This window comes from Rhinichthys klamathensis, unplaced genomic scaffold, assembly GCF_029890125.1.
Source record: "Rhinichthys klamathensis goyatoka isolate OS25496 unplaced genomic scaffold, OSU_Roscu_1.1 h1tg000090l_1, whole genome shotgun sequence".
In the NCBI taxonomy this organism is placed as follows: Eukaryota; Metazoa; Chordata; class Actinopteri; order Cypriniformes; family Leuciscidae; genus Rhinichthys; species Rhinichthys klamathensis.
Genome location: NW_026606629.1, coordinates 4,148,440 through 4,164,502, shown reverse-complemented (window position 1 = coordinate 4,164,502; position 16,063 = coordinate 4,148,440). Strand labels below are relative to the sequence as shown.

Below are 16,063 nucleotides of genomic sequence, written 5' to 3'. Positions count from 1 at the left end.
TGAATCCATTCAGCCGATCTCCGGTTCTGGCGGTACCACTTTTAGCATAGCTTAGCATACATCATTGAAGTGGACAAGACCATTAGCAGTTCTCAAACAAAAATCACCAAAGAGTTTCGATATTTTTCCTATTTAAAACTTGACTCTTCTGTAGTTACATCGTGCACTAAGACCGACGGAAAATGGAAAGTTGCGATTTTCTAGGCTGATATGGCTAGGAACTATACTCTCATTCCTGCGTAATAATCAAGAAACTTCACTGCCGTACCATGAGAGCAGCAGGCGTAATGATATGACGCAGCGCCTGAAAATAGGCCACCTTCCGTCAACACATCGGAACTATTTTCAGGCGCTGCGTCATATCATTACGCCAGAACCGGAGATCGGCTGAATGGATTCAAAATGGATTCAAAAACGGTAAAACTCAACAGTTTAACTCTGGGGGAGTTGTAAAATGAGCCTATTTCCAAAAAAAGTGGAGTATCCCTTTAAACCTAAGACGAACTCTTTCATATTGCGCTGCATTACTGTCAGTGTTGTTGACTATTACTGACGGTAAGGTTGCGCTGTTGACGCTCGCGCAGCCTCTCGAGGAGAAATCTACACAAATGAGCGCACACACACACTCATACTGCCTATAAAAAATCTAAATGTGGAGTTTATATTTTTAACATAATAAGCAACCTCAATTATTTTTCCTGAACACCATCACGATTGAAAATGTGACATTGTGACAAAATGTGAAAATGTGACATTGATTTCCTACAACAGTTTAATAAACAGTTAAAATTAAGTCACTTACATTTTAGATGCAATATGGCTGTTTTTGTTCTGTTTCAGCAGCGAAAATAGTTCCAAACAAAAATCACAGCAGAACCACGGCGCATCTCACAGGAACACTCAACCTGTTTTCATTACTGAATGATTCAGCATTTTGAACGAATCGATTGAGTCAAAGATTCAATGACCCATTCATAAACATCTGTCTCATTCTTGAATGAATCAGCCGTTTGAACGAATCGTTTGAATGAATGAATCAATGACTCACTCATTAAGACGGTCGCCTGCCGCCACCTACTGGCGGTTTAGTGTTATGTTTAAAAGTAGATCATTCTTTCCAACGTTTCTTATTTGTAAATTTAAATCAATTTCATAACATTATTTTATGCAATTGTAAATGATTTAATTTAATTAGCCCTACCTAGGGTAACAGCCCTATAGTGTCTTATTATTCTAAATAATTTAATTTATTGATCAAATTTAGGAATTTAAAATGAAAGATGAAGCATACATTTCATAATATTGGGGGAGGTGATGCCCTTTAAAGGTGCAGATATTACAAAATGCGAATTTAAATATCAAAGCTGATTGAACACTGATGAGAATATTGTTCAGAATAAATTAACACAAAAAAAAATCCGGACGAGAAACTTTTTTACTCGGACAAGTGAATGACAGATTTACTTGTCCGAAGGACAAGCGTATGAAAAGGCTTAATGTCGAGCCCTGCCTATAGCAATGTCATCAGGAGATACACATACACCGGTAGGCAGTGGCCCACCTTACCGGGTGACCACGTCGTGGTCCACCAGAATTTATAGTTTACCCACCTCTTTTTTTACCACTACACCTCTGTTTATACATGTATAAATAAGGTTAAAGGGTCATCCTTATGAGGCTTGTATAGGCACTCTTTTCACACATGTCTGCTCTTAGGCGGTGTACAAAGCTGATCTGAAGTGGCTCCAAGGACTCGGATGGGTTCCCATTGGTTCGATTGATGTTGAGAAGGTGAAAAAAGCTGGAGAAATCCTAAATGAACAGAAGTACCGTCAGCACCCAAGCAACTTCAAGTTCACTTGCACAACTGAAGATATGCCACTGGTCTTGGCTAAAGCCAATAATGACATCATGAACAAGGTACTGTAGCTGTACATTTGATATCTAGACACATATGGGACAGGTCTAGAATATTGTTTTTGACATTAATTTTGGTGTTTAATTCTCTCTCCATTCCGGCAGTCAAAATATGTTGAAGCTTGGAACAGTGATAAAACGAAGGTTCACATCATGCCAGATGCAATGGATGTGGTTCTTGCCAAGCAAAACAAAGTCATCTATAGTGAGGTCAGTATTTCATATTTAAAATTGAATGCTCAGTTGTATATCAAAGTATTTCCAGTTGTAAAACAGAAACAAATATTATAAATATTGACTATGACACATAGACAGATTAAGAGCAATGACCATTGCTTTTATGTGAAGACAACAAAGGATACATTATATTCTGCTGTTCCCACAAGTTTGTTCAAATATTTTGTGTGATTTGCTCTTCAGAAACAATATAAACTCGCCCATGAACTGGCCAAGAAGAAGGGTTATGATATGCGCAGTGATGCCATATCTATCATCGCTGCCAGAGCCTCCAGAGACATTGCTAGTGACGTAAGTACAACAAACTGATAAGGCAATATATGACACATTGAGGATATAATTTGCTACACTGAGAATATTTTCTTTCCTTGCAGTACAAGTACAAGACTGGTTACCGTAAGCAAGTTGGTCATCACATTGGAGCACGCAGCATCCAGGATGATCCTCTGCTCATGCTGGCCTTGAACTCAGCTAAGATTGCTAGTGATGCTCTCTACAAGAAGGACTTCAACAAGTCCAAGACCAAGTTCCACCTCCCAGCGGACCTGCTGTCTCTTGAGCTGGCCAAGAAATGTCAGACCCAGGTCAATGATTTCAACTACAGAACCTACCTGCACAACTGGACCTGCCTGCCAGACTCCAATGACGTCGTCCAGGCCAGACAAGTCTATGACATCCAGAGTGATGTATGTGATATCCATCTTCTGTTGATCCATTTATCCATTTCTGGATCTTCATGGAATTGACTTTCCATTTTTTTTTTTAGTTTGTAGCCAGTATGCAAGAGTGTTATTAAAATAGAAAAAGGGATTGCTTGAGTCCTTAGAGATAAGACATAAAGAGATAAAGCTACCAAGATACCAATAAATAAGCTGTATAGTCACTAACAGGTATTCTTTCAACATAATATGCTCTTAGGCTGTTTACAAGGCTGATCTAAAATGGCTTCAAGGTCTCGGATGGGTCCCCATTGGTTCTCTTGATGTTGAGAAAGCGAAAAAGGCTGGAGAAATCCTGAGTGAAAATAAGTATCGTCAGCACCCAAGCAACTTCAAATTCACCATGACAACTCAAGACATGCCGATTGTCTTGGCTAAAGCCAACAATGATGTCATGAACAAGGTAACTGCTGATCAGATTTTACATATGCATGTGTAATTTTCTCATTTATTTAATTTTTTAAGTGTGTAGACAGTTGATGTGTGGATATGAAGTGTTTTTCTTATTTTTCAATTTCATGCTCCTATTGATAGCAACAATATGTTGACGCCTGGAACAAAGACAAGACAAAGGTCCATGTTATGCCAGATGCTATGGACATTGTACTAGCAAAACAAAACAAGGCCAACTACAGTGTGGTAAGTATGACACAGCATTAGCCCCTAATGGTGTATAATGGATGTCCTTGATTAATAATTTATATATTATTTTCTACTTTGTGAATTTTGTAATAAAATGATTGTTTATTTGAATGTTTTCTAAGAATTCATACAAGCTTGCAAACGAGGAAGCTAAAAAGAAGGGCTATGACCTGCGAAGTGATGCCATCGCCATCAAAGCAGCCAAGGCTTCCAGGGATATTGTCAGCGATGTGAGTATTTTGATTTACAGCATTAAAAAGTCAACAAAACATTTCAAATCATAAAATTAACTCGTGTCATAAACCACTCTTTCTTTTAAACAGTACAAGTACAAGACTGGTTATCGTAAGCAAGTTGGTCATCACATTGGAGCCCTCAGTGTCCAGGATGATCCTTTGCTTGTTCTGGCTTTGAACTCAGCGAAGATTGCTAGTGATGCTCTCTACAAGAAGGACTTCAACAAGTCCAAGACCAAGTTCCACCTCCCAGTGGACCTACTGTCTCTTGAGCTGGCCAAGAAATGTCAGATCCAGGTCAATGATTTCAACTACAGAACCCACTTGCACAACTGGACCTGCCTGCCCGACTCCAATGATGTCGTCCAGGCCAGGAAGGTCTATGATCTGCGCAGTGATGTACGTATATAATTAGTTTCACACACTGTGCTGTTTACATTGGTTTGTTATACAATGATGTCGTCCATGCCAGACAAGTCTATGATCTTCAGAGTGATGTAAGCTGCTACATAGATATGCTATATTTAGGATTTTAAAAAGTGAGATCTCCATTTTTCAAAAACATCCAGTTTATACAGGCATATAATTTCTGTACATAATGGCAATGTTTTTGCTATGTTTGTTCTCAGGCGGTGTACAAAGCTGATCTTAAATGGCTCCAAGGACTCGGATGGGTTCCCATTGGTTCGATTGATGTTGAGAAGGTGAAAAAGGCTGGAGAAATCCTAAATGAACAGAAGTACCGTCAGCACCCAAGCAACTTCAAGTTCACTTGCACAACTGAAGATATGCCTCTGGTCTTGGCCAAAAACAATGCAGGCATCATGAACAAGGTAGCCTGATTTGATCAGAATCATTAAATTTCTTCTCTTTTCCATTGTAATGTGTATAGATGCTTTGCATTTATGATTCTTTTTATTTTCCTTTACACTATAGAAAAGCTATGTGGAAGCTTGGGAAAAGGATAAGACCAAGATCCACGTCATGCCAGATACAATGGAGATATTGCTTGCCAAACAGAATAAAATTAACTACAGTGTGGTGAGTCATTCGGTTCAAGTCATTGAACTGTTAATGAGAAGTTATATATTTTTTCCCATATTTACTTTTGTTACTTTCTTAATAATTGTGGGCATTTAAATTATATTATATTTATTGATATAACATAATTTCTTTAACTATTGTTTTTATTTCCAGAAACAATATACGCTTGCAAATGAGGAGGCCAAAAAGAAAGGCTATGACATGCGTGGTGATGCCATTTCTATTAAAGCAGCTAAAGCCTCTCGGGATATCATCAGTGATGTGAGTGCTTTTGTCCTTTCTTTATTCATAGTCATTCGTAGTTCATGGTCCAGAATGTTCTCCTAGTCTTTTATTCACTCTAATTGCCCTTATTCATTCAACTGTAGTACAAGTACAAGACTGGTTATCGTAAGCAAGTTGGTCATCACATTGGAGCCCTCAGCGTCCAGGATGATCCTTTGCTCGTGCTGGCTTTGAATTCAGCTAGAATTGCAAGTGATGCTCTCTACAAGAAGGACTTCAACAAGTCCAAGACCAAGTTCAACCTCCCAGTGGACATGATAGCTTTTGAGTTGGCCAAGAAGAACCAGATCCAAGTCAATGATGCCAACTACAGAACCTACCTGCACAACTGGACCTGCCTGCCTGACTCCAATGACGTCGTCCAGGCCAGACAATGTTATGAGATCCAGAGTGATGTACGTCTATTTAAAGTCCTCTAGACTTTTGTTATTTCTTGCTACAATCATGTCAAATTATTCATATATATATATTATATATATATATATATTTATTTATTTTTATTTATTTATTTATTTATTTTTTGTCTGTGCAATTAGGCAGTGTACAAGGCTGATCTGAAATGGCTTCAAGGATTAGGATGGGTTCCCATTGGTTCAGTTGATGTTGAGAAAGTGAAAAAGGCTGGGGAAATCCTGAATGAAAGGAAGTACCGTCAGCACCCAAGCAACTTTAAGTTCACCGTTACTACTGAAGACATGCCACTAGTTTTAGCTAAAAATAATGCTACTAATGCAAACAAGGTAAATCTTGTCAGTAGGTTTCTGAACACAAGAACTCTTACAAATAGCTTCAAGTTTTAAATGTCTGACATATAATTTTATTCAACTCTTATAGAAACTTTACACTGAAGCCTGGGAAAAGGATAAAACGAAAATCCACATTATGCCTGACTGTATGGATGTTCTATTGGCAAAGCAAAACAATATAAATTACAGTGAGGTATGTACAGTGTATGTCTGAAATATTCACATTTAAAAAAATTTCTGATAACTCTAAATCTATAAAATATTTTCCAATTTTAGAAAAGGTATAAACTTGCCAATGAAGAATCTAAGAAGAAGGGCTACGATTTGCGCGGTGATGCTATTGCTATCAAAGCAGCTAAGGCATCCAGGAATATCGTCAGTGACGTGAGTGACTTTTTTTAAACAGTTTGTGTCAAACGCACACATTATTATTCACAATTACTTTCTAAAAACTTTTTATTTGTTATTTTTAGTACAAGTACAAGACTGGTTACCGTAACCAAGTTGGTCATCACATTGGAGCCCGCTGTGTCCAGGATGATCCCTTGATCATGCTTGCCTTGAATTCAGCTAGGATTGCTAGTGATGCTCTCTACAAGAAGGACTTCAACAAGTCCAAGACCAAGTTCCACCTCCCAGCGGATCTGCTGTCTCTTGAGCTGGCCAAGAAATGTCAGATCCAGGTCAATGATTTCAACTACAGAACCTACCTGCACAACTGGACCTGCCTGCCAGACTCCAATGATGTCGTCCAGGCTAGAAAAGTCTATGATCTCCGTAGCGATGTACGTTTGTCAAGCTAAAATGGCATTCAATTATTTCTACAGATACTTTTTAATCAAATATGAACTGTTTTGTTTTGCAAAGTAACATTTCCTCTTCACCTCAGGCTGTGTACAAAGCAGACATGGAGTTTATGACTGGTGTAGGATGGGTCCCCATTGGCTCGCTTGATGTCCTGAAAGCAAAGAAAGCAGCTGAGATCCTCAACGAGCGACTTTATAGACAGAAACCACAAACATTCAAGTATACACAAGACATGCAGTCCATGCCTTTGGTGCTTGCAAAGGCAAATGCTCAAACTATGGATCAGGTTAGTAGAATAAATGTCATATGATTGGAATCCGACTGAACTATGTCAACAATTCTCTGGAGAACAATTTAGTCAATATCAATTACTACATAAGGTTTAGTATACATTAATTTGCATATATGACTCTTTTATGTTATTTTTGATCCGTTGCAAGATGTTCTTATTGTCCTTAATAACAGCTGACACGGTATTGAAATTGTTGCGGACAACATATTTTTTTCATTCTAGCGTCAGTACCATGCAGCATGGGAGGCTGACAAGATAAAGATCCACATCCCTCCTGATATCCCAGAGGTTGTGCTCTCAAAGGCTAATGCAATTACCAATAGTAGGGTAAGTATCACTTTTGAATGATTTTTTTTTCTTCATTATATTTTTTGTTTAAGTTGTTAAACTAAGCCTCTCAAATTCATGCATTCTGTTTGATTTCCAAAATATTCCAATTTAACATTTCACTTAAAAAAAACATAAAATACAAAATAAAATTCTGCTTACAGAAACTATACAGACAAGCGGTTGAGGACATTTTCAGGAAAGGCTATGACATCAAAACCGATGCTGTCGCCATCAAAGCTGCTAAAAAATCCAGAGAAATTATTAGTGATGTGAGTATATACTGTCTAGAAAGTCACACTGATATTACAAGCTGATTGATACATTTTCTCTCTTATTGCCCTGTCATGTAAGTATAAATAGGAGACATCTTTAATGCTGCAATCATCTTTCTCTTGCAGTACAAGTACAAGGCTGGTTACCGTAAGCAAGTTGGTCATCACATTGGAGCCCTCAGCGTCCAGGATGATCCCTTGATCATGCTGGCCTTGAACTCAGCTAAGATTGCTAGTGATGCTCTCTACAAGAAGGACTTCAACAAGTCCAAGACCAAGTACAACCTCCCAGCGGACCTGCTGTCTCTTGAGCTGGCCAAGAAATGTCAGACCCAGGTCAATGATTTCAACTACAGAACCTACCTGCACAACTGGACCTGCCTGCCCGACTCCAATGACGTCGTCCAGGCCAGGAAAGTCTATGATCTTCAGAGCGATGTGAGTTTCTGTAATTTTTTTATTTGTAATCGTAATCAATAGATCTACACTACCAGCATTGTCTGCTTTCTTGCTATTTATCATGTATTTTCTGCCATCAGGCTGTGTATAAGGCTGATATGGATTGGATCAGAGGTACAGGATGGGTACCCATTGGCTCAGTTGATGTAGAGAAGGCTAAAAAGGCTGGTGAGATTCTGAATGAAAGGAAGTACCGACAGCATCCAAGCACCTTAAAGTATACTAGCAAGACAGATTCCGTACCTTTTGCTCTTGCCCAAGCCAATGCCAAGACCATGGACAAGGTATTTTTTTTCATAGAAGATTTCACTGTGTAAAGGTAAAAAAAAATTTAATCACTGTTTGAAATCACTGTTGCAGGTTGGGGTTGTGTAGTGCATAGGTGCATGCGTCTAAATTTTTGTCTTCATTATTATTGCATTGCAGAGTGCATATGTTGATGCCTGGAATAAGGATAAGATCCATATCCATGTCATGCCAGACACCCCTGAGATTGTGCTTGGAAAACAGAACAAACTCAACACAAGCATCGTAAGTATAGAAACACTGTTTCGTAGTGACTTATAAATCAGAAATAAATGCACAATAGTTAATGTTTCAAATCCTGTTAAATCAATAAGTGTTGATTCCCCATGTTCTTGCAGAAATATTACCGTCAAGACTATGAGAACAGCCTTAAGAAGGGCTACTTCCTGCCTAAGGATGCCGTCGCAGTGAAGTCTGCCAAGGCTTCCAGAGACATCATTAGTGATGCAAGTATCATTGTGGATCTTATCTAACACATTAAACACACTCTGTTAAATGATAGTGCTCAATCTCTTTTATGCATTAAAACCTTGCAGTACAAGTACAAAACCGGATACAGGAAGCAGCAAGGACACCACATTGGCGCCCTCAGCATCCACGATGATCCCTTAATCATGCTGGCCTTGAACTCAGGCAAGATTTCTAGTGATCTTCTGTACAAGAAAGATTTCAACAAATCCAAGACCAAGTACAACCTCCCAGCGGATCTACTGTCTCTTGAGCTGGCTAAGAAATGTCAGATCCAGGTCAATGATTTCAACTACAGAACACACTTGCACAACTGGACCTGCCTGCCCGACTCCAATGATGTCGTCCAGGCCAGGAAGGTCTATGATCTGCGCAGTGATGTACGTATATGATTAGTTTCACACACTGTGCTGTTTACATTGGTTTGTTATATTACTAAATTAACATCTTTGTTGTAAACTTTCAAACTAGGCTGTATACAAAGCTGACCTTGAGTGGATCCGTGGGTGTGGCTGGATGACGCAAGGATCTATTGATGTCATCAAAGTCAAGAATGCTCAGACGATCCTCAACGAGAATCTGTATCGCCAGCCTCCCAGTACTGTCAAGTTCACCAGTGCTGTGGACTTGCCGGTCATCGTCCTAGCCAAGCAAAATGCTGACATCCTCAGTGATGTAAGATTATTGCCTTTCCTTTAGTACTTCACTCAGATTTATGTTCAGATTACAGTTGAAGACTGCTTAAAAATTATGAAGCATAAAAATGAATAGCACAAACACTGGGTAAAATTATATTTATTTTAATTTCAATTACAAATATTATTATTAATCAAAACATTTAAATATTGGAAGAATATAGTTGTAGTAGTAATGATAGTAATTACGACTATGTGTACAGTTAATTATAAATGTAAAATATTTCTAAATTAGTGTAATAGACTTGTGAATTGAATTGTGTCTTTTTTTGTTTTTGCGTCAATGTGTGCCAAATAAAGCCCTTAACCTTTTTTTTTTTTTTTCACAGAGAAAATACAGAGAAGCATGGGAAAAAGATAAGACATCTGTCCACATCATGCCAAATACACCTGCCATCGAGTTGTCCAGAGCCAATGCCATTGCTGTCAGCAATGTAAGCAAACTCACATGCAGAATTGCTGAGTATTGCTAAAATTAACTTTATTTTATGAGCTTATTATGCTATTAAACTATTGGGTAACACTTTCCACTTTTTTGTCCTGTTGCAGAAAATGTATACCAAAGACTGGGATGCTGGAAAGGCAAAGGGTTACCAGATCAAAGAGGATGCCGTTTCTGTGATCAAGGCTAAAGCCTCCAGAGACATAGCCAGTGACGTAAGAAAACGCAAAGTCATGTTTTTTCTGTCTGTTTTCTAAACTTTGTAGTATTTTCTCTCTCTTATATTGTAAAAGGTTTTGATTAGCTATCTTTAATTTTGGCTTTGAAATGTTCTCCTCTGTTATTTAAGAGTAATGTAAATATGAATACTTCAAATCTTTCAAATGCAGTACAAGTACAAGACTGGTTACCGTAAGCAAGTTGGTCATCACATTGGAGCCCGCTGTGTCCAGGATGATCCCTTGATCATGCTTGCCTTGAATTCAGCTAGGATTGCTAGTGATGCTCTCTACAAGAAGGACTTCAACAAGTCCAAGACCAAGTTCAACCTCCCAGCGGATCTGCTGTCTCTTGAGCTGGCCAAGAAATGTCAGACCCAGGTCAATGATTTCAACTACAGAACCTACCTGCACAACTGGACCTGCCTGCCAGACTCCAATGATGTCGTGCAGGCCAGAAAAGTCTATGATCTGCGCAGTGATGTAAGTTGAGCTTTGATTAAACGGTTAAAATGGTTCCATTGAAAAAAATCTAGGAAATAGTGTGATACTTTCTTTCATTTGATTGTTTTTGTTGTTTAGGCTGTTTACAAGGCTGACATGGAGTGGCTCAGGGGATGTGGATGGATTCCCCATGAGTCTGTTGAAGTTATCAAAGTGAGGAATGCCCAAAAGATCCTGGCTGACGTAAGTCTTTTGGCACTATATACTGTAGCTATTTCTACCAATGAGTTTATGCAACACAGAGGTGTGATTGTTTTTTTTTTCTGATTCACAGAGAGGCTACCGTGTGAAGCTGGACGATCAGAAATATACAACACCCATTGAAAGAATTGACTTTGTGCGCTCCAAAAACGCAGCTGAAGTGCTCAATGAGGTAAGCAATACGACATAATTTGCAAGCATCCATTCATACAAAGGAAAACAACAATGATAAACAATGATAAAATTGTAATTACGGTTAATTTTAAATTTACATTTAATTTTACATTTTCATTTAATGAAAAGAGAAATTAAATAGCCATCATCAAACAATGTACTTTATTTATGCAAGTAGTTTCCATACATGTAAAAATAATAATAATAATAACTTTCAGTTTCAAAGCCATATCATTAAAATGCTTCCTAATATTGGCACAGGGTGATATTGGCCAGCAGCTATATCACCCTGTAGCCCTAGACTGGTTGCCCACTGAAGCTAAGCAGGGTTGAGCCTGGTCAGTACCTGGATGGGAGACTCCTGGGAAAACTAGGTTGCTGCAGGAAGAGGTGTTATTGAGGCCAGCAGGGGGTGCTATCCCTGTGGTCTGTGTGGGTCCTAACGCCTCAGTATAGTGATGGGGACACTATACTGTCAAAGAGCAGCGTCCTTCGGATTAGACGTTAAACCGAGGTCCTGACTCTCTGTGGTCATTAAAAATCCCAGGAGTTTAACCCCGGCATCCTGGCCAAATTTGCCCATTGGCCCCTGTCCATCATGGCCTCCTAATCATCCCCATAAATACTGATTGGCTTCATCACTGTCTCCTCTCCACCAGTAAGCTGGTGTGTGGTGGGCGTTCTAGCGCAACATGGCTGCCGTCGCATCATCCAGGTGGATGCTGCACATTGGTGGTGGTAGAGGAGATTCCCCCCTTCTATGTAAAGCGCTTTGAGTACCCAGAAAAGTGCTATATAAATGTAACAAATTATTATTTTTTTATATTGTTTTTAATAGTGAATGAATGGAGTAAGAGATTTTTAGGGCACACTTCATGCTTGAACCTCTAATAAGCATTGGTTTTCCATGTAGTTACTCAAACAACAGAACTTTTACAGTATATATAGTTTCCAAAATCATGTTCTCTCCAAACATATGACTGTTCTCTAAGTGTCCTCTTTGTTTTGTCTTCTCAGGCTAAGTACCGTGAGGCCTGGCACCAGGACAAGACTAAATACACCTTGACAGACTCCCCAGTTCTAGCGACAGCAAGGGAAGTGGCCAAAATGCACCACCCGGTAAAGCCTTTTTTCTTTTTGAGAAAAAATATTGTCTGTATGAATTGTTGAATAAAAAAGTTGAATAGTAACAAAAATGACATTTTAAATATCACTTGTAGCATTTGTACACCAAAAACTGGGACAAGGCCAAATCCACATCATACTTCATGCCCGGAGATGCAGTCCCAATTAAACAATGCATCAACACCAGTAAAGTGCAGAGTGATGTAAGTAAATAAATAATCCTAATCCTAAACTCATTTCACCTTAATTTTATTTATGTATGCAAATAAATCTTCCTCCTTTTTTGCAGTACAAGTACAAGGCTGGTTATCGTAAGCAAGTTGGTCATCACATTGGAGCCCTCAGTGTCCAGGATGATCCTTTGCTTGTGCTGGCTTTGAACTCAGCTAGAATTGCTAGTGATGCTCTCTACAAGAAGGACTTCAACAAGTCCAAGACCAAGTTCAACCTCCCAGTGGACATGATAGCTTTTGAGCATGCAAAGAAGTGCCAGATCCAAGTCAATGATGACAACTACAGAACTCGCTTGCACCAGTGGACATGCATGCCCGATCAAAATGATGTTATTCAGGCCCGTAAAGCGTATGAATTAGCCAGTGACGTAAGTATTGGATGAAGAGGTTTTTAAATCAAAATAATTGTTCTCGTTTATTGAAATACGGAATAAATTTACATTTTCAATTACTATATAAAACAGTAATGCAATGTAATGATTTAACTGATTTTAATATAATATAATGTAATGTAATGCAATGTAACATAATGTAATGTAATGTAATAATGCTCTCCCACCAGAATGTCTACAAAGCAGATCTGGAATGGTTACGTGGTTGTGGATGGGTGGCTGCTGATTGTGTAGATCATGTCAAAGTCCGAAATGCCCAAAAGATTATGAACGAAGTAAGTTTGACCACACTTTTTTGTCTAACTTCTCTGTTATAATAAAACCTCCATTATCTTACAACAATGCCCGTTTCTTTTCCCCACGCAGAGACTTTATAAGAAGGATGCTAAAGACAACTTTAGCAAATTTACTCACATTGTGGATCGCCCTGAGGTTGTCCTTGCAAAGGTTAATGCCTTCAACCTCAGCGATGTAAGTGTCTCTCAGATTTTGGCATTTTCATCTTCATTGGGGAATGCTGATGTGAAAGAGGTTAACTTATCGACTGGGTCGATCTTTCTGTTGTTACTCAGCTAAAGTACAAAGAATCATTTAACCTGGAGAAGGGTCACTACATTGGATCTGAAGATACACCACAGCTGGCTCACTCTAGAGATGTTGCAAAGATAATCAGTGAGGTAACAAAGTCCATTTCAGACATGTTTGTATATGTTTAGATATTATGTATATGTGATGAATTGCATTTAGGATGTTTTGTTGTTGTTATTCTAGAAATTGTACAAAGTCAACTGGGATGAGAGCAAAGCCACTGGCTACCAGCTGAACCATGAATATATGCCAGTACAAATAGCCAAGAGGACCAGAGACATGATCAGTAATGTGAGTATCAAAAATGAATTAAAATGAAATAAAATAGACCCTTTCCTTATTTCCACATAACTTGGGTCAGTTACTGACAGTGCAGTGTTTAAAAAAGGCTTTTTTTTTAAAATATTATACCTATATTGATTGTTTGCTTCAAACACTGTTAAATACTGGTTTAGAAGGGATGATTGTTGATTCTTTCTTGTATTGAAACACCGCAGTATAAGTACCATGATGCCCATGAGAAAGCCAAAGGCCACTACATGGCTTCAACTCTGGTTGACTACCCTGAGGTGGTTCGCTCTGGCCAAATGGAGAAGATGAAAAATCTGGTGAGTTGTTGTTTTTATTATTACCATGCCTGAGGTCTAAGGCATCGCTGTACTTTGATATCCACTTGACTTATCTTATAGTTGAACTCCTCATCAACCAGACTTTTTTCAATCTGTCCATCAGAGAGACTACCACAAAGGCTACAATGAAACCAAAACTAAGCTCCACATTCCTGCTGATATGATCAGCCATGTGGTTGCCAAGAAATGCCAGGAAATCCTAAGTGATGTGCTATACCGTACACACCTGCACCAGTGGACATGCCACCCTGATCAGAACGATGCCATCCGTGCACGCAAGGCCAATGAGATCTTGAGTGATGTAGGTTATGATTACAGTGATATTTTGAATGTGTCAGACCTGTTCAATGGCTACATTTGACTAATTTCTCCCTGGCAGGTGTTCTACAAAGAAGACCTGAACTGGATGAAGGGCGTTGGCTGTTACGCCTGGGACACTCCTGAGATCGTACGTGCCAAGAAATCATATGAGCTACAGAGTGATGTGAGTAACATTTTCAACTCATCTTGTAGTTTACAATAAAGACACATTATTGTGTTTCCACCTGTTTGAAGGTTAAATTTTTTTTCCCCCAAACAGATTAAATACAAAGCAGAAGGCAAGAAGGAATGGAACAACTACTCCATTGTGACAGACACCCCTGTATATGTGACTGCCATCCTGGGCCACACTTGGGCCAGTGAGGTTTGTACTCCCATTAACTGATAAGTCAGATCCTTGAGTACTATCAAGAGCTCTATACTCTGGAGTTTAAATGGTAATACGCTGCATATTTTATGTTTCATCTTCAGTTGAACTACAGAGAGGCATATCATAAGGAGAAGCATATTTACACCACCATTCTGGACACCCAGGAATACGCAAGATGCTTCAACCTGAAGGAGATCTACAGCACCGTAAGCCTGCGAGAAAAGCTCTAAAATCCTGAGTTCCTGGTTTTATTTGTTGTCCCAGTTCTTGAAATGTTCTTTGTCTACATTCAGAAAGCATATTCTGCTGCTTGGGACAAGATCAAGGCCAAGAGCTACAACATCCCTCATGATTCCCATGCCTTAGCCCATGCCAAACAACAGAAGGTCATCCTGAGCAATGTGAGTCCCTTCTCCAGTGCTTACTTATGCCTCCATATAGAGGGAACTGCCTGAGTGTCCTAAACATACTGCCCGTTAAACCTTCCTTGGTTTCTGTAGGTTAAATACAAGGAAGATTATGAGAAGTTCAAGACCCTGTACAGTCTGCCTAAGTGTCTTGAGGACGACCCCGGCACTGCAAGATGTATAAAAGCTGGAAAACTGGTTCTGGATGTGAGTAAAGCATCAGCTGAGGTTCAGCTTTGTAACTTACCAAATGTACAAACAATTAAAAGCTCTTTGTAACACCTTTTTCATTAGCGCCTGTACAAAGACAAATATGAGAAGACCAAGGCTAAAATCAATATACCTCCCGACATGCTTGACATTGTAGCCGCACGCAATACTCAGAAGACTGTTAGTGGGGTTGACTACCGTAAATACCTGCATCAGTGGATCTGCCTGCCTGACATGCAGGTGTACGTACATGCCCGCAAGGTCAACGAGCAACTGAGCGACGTGAGTTATCCCTACATCCAAACACGTTTCATATTTTTGTGTATTGTCATATGCAAATGGCAAGCACGTTAGGTTCCACTACCTGAGATGTTTTGAGGTCTTTTTGTTGTTGTAACCCTGTATTATTGCATCTAATTTAGATCTTCTACAAAGATGACCTCAACTGGTTAAAGGGTATTGGCTGCTATGCTTGGGACACTCCTGAGATTCTTCGTTGCAAGCAATCTATGAACCTGCAGAGTGACGTAAGTGTAGCCTCATTTCATTTTCTTGCATGCTCCTCCTACCCCATAATCATCTCACATCGGATCTTCTTGTCCTGTGTGATACTGTCTTTCAGAATCAGTACAGAGCTAAGGGAATCGAGCATTTTAAGCAGTACTCTGTGGTCATGGACACCCCTGTCTATGAAACATGCAAGCTGAGCGCTAAGAACTTGAGCGAGGTAACACCTCAAAAACATGTATCAGAATACCTTTATTGCATTTTGATTGAAGCAGAATCTTTTAACT

The 16,063-nt window shown here is 39.2% G+C and overlaps 1 protein-coding gene across 3 annotated transcripts in view; it reads left to right on the top strand.

Moving 5' to 3' along the window:
• Positions 1-16,063, top strand: part of LOC130085895 (nebulin-like) — a 62,136-nt gene that overhangs the window by 26,627 nt on the left and 19,446 nt on the right. For all 3 annotated transcript variants that reach the window (XM_056251891.1, XM_056251892.1, XM_056251893.1), the window contains exons 47-93: positions 1,717-1,920; positions 2,023-2,127; positions 2,338-2,445; positions 2,529-2,840; positions 3,073-3,276; positions 3,408-3,512; positions 3,638-3,745; positions 3,839-4,150; positions 4,381-4,584; positions 4,688-4,792; positions 4,949-5,056; positions 5,164-5,475; positions 5,617-5,820; positions 5,915-6,019; positions 6,103-6,210; positions 6,300-6,611; positions 6,716-6,919; positions 7,148-7,252; positions 7,417-7,524; positions 7,654-7,965; positions 8,067-8,270; positions 8,413-8,517; positions 8,631-8,738; positions 8,829-9,140; positions 9,232-9,435; positions 9,785-9,889; positions 10,005-10,112; positions 10,287-10,598; positions 10,698-10,802; positions 10,894-10,992; positions 12,012-12,113; positions 12,215-12,322; positions 12,409-12,720; positions 12,915-13,019; positions 13,111-13,215; positions 13,317-13,421; positions 13,516-13,623; positions 13,830-13,940; positions 14,065-14,262; positions 14,341-14,445; positions 14,542-14,646; positions 14,754-14,858; positions 14,946-15,053; positions 15,153-15,266; positions 15,354-15,551; positions 15,692-15,796; positions 15,892-15,996. In XM_056251891.1, coding sequence (XP_056107866.1) covers positions 1,717-1,920; positions 2,023-2,127; positions 2,338-2,445; positions 2,529-2,840; positions 3,073-3,276; positions 3,408-3,512; positions 3,638-3,745; positions 3,839-4,150; positions 4,381-4,584; positions 4,688-4,792; positions 4,949-5,056; positions 5,164-5,475; positions 5,617-5,820; positions 5,915-6,019; positions 6,103-6,210; positions 6,300-6,611; positions 6,716-6,919; positions 7,148-7,252; positions 7,417-7,524; positions 7,654-7,965; positions 8,067-8,270; positions 8,413-8,517; positions 8,631-8,738; positions 8,829-9,140; positions 9,232-9,435; positions 9,785-9,889; positions 10,005-10,112; positions 10,287-10,598; positions 10,698-10,802; positions 10,894-10,992; positions 12,012-12,113; positions 12,215-12,322; positions 12,409-12,720; positions 12,915-13,019; positions 13,111-13,215; positions 13,317-13,421; positions 13,516-13,623; positions 13,830-13,940; positions 14,065-14,262; positions 14,341-14,445; positions 14,542-14,646; positions 14,754-14,858; positions 14,946-15,053; positions 15,153-15,266; positions 15,354-15,551; positions 15,692-15,796; positions 15,892-15,996 — 7,506 coding nt within the window. The remainder of the gene's footprint in view (positions 1-1,716; positions 1,921-2,022; positions 2,128-2,337; positions 2,446-2,528; positions 2,841-3,072; positions 3,277-3,407; positions 3,513-3,637; positions 3,746-3,838; positions 4,151-4,380; positions 4,585-4,687; positions 4,793-4,948; positions 5,057-5,163; positions 5,476-5,616; positions 5,821-5,914; positions 6,020-6,102; positions 6,211-6,299; positions 6,612-6,715; positions 6,920-7,147; positions 7,253-7,416; positions 7,525-7,653; positions 7,966-8,066; positions 8,271-8,412; positions 8,518-8,630; positions 8,739-8,828; positions 9,141-9,231; positions 9,436-9,784; positions 9,890-10,004; positions 10,113-10,286; positions 10,599-10,697; positions 10,803-10,893; positions 10,993-12,011; positions 12,114-12,214; positions 12,323-12,408; positions 12,721-12,914; positions 13,020-13,110; positions 13,216-13,316; positions 13,422-13,515; positions 13,624-13,829; positions 13,941-14,064; positions 14,263-14,340; positions 14,446-14,541; positions 14,647-14,753; positions 14,859-14,945; positions 15,054-15,152; positions 15,267-15,353; positions 15,552-15,691; positions 15,797-15,891; positions 15,997-16,063) is intronic.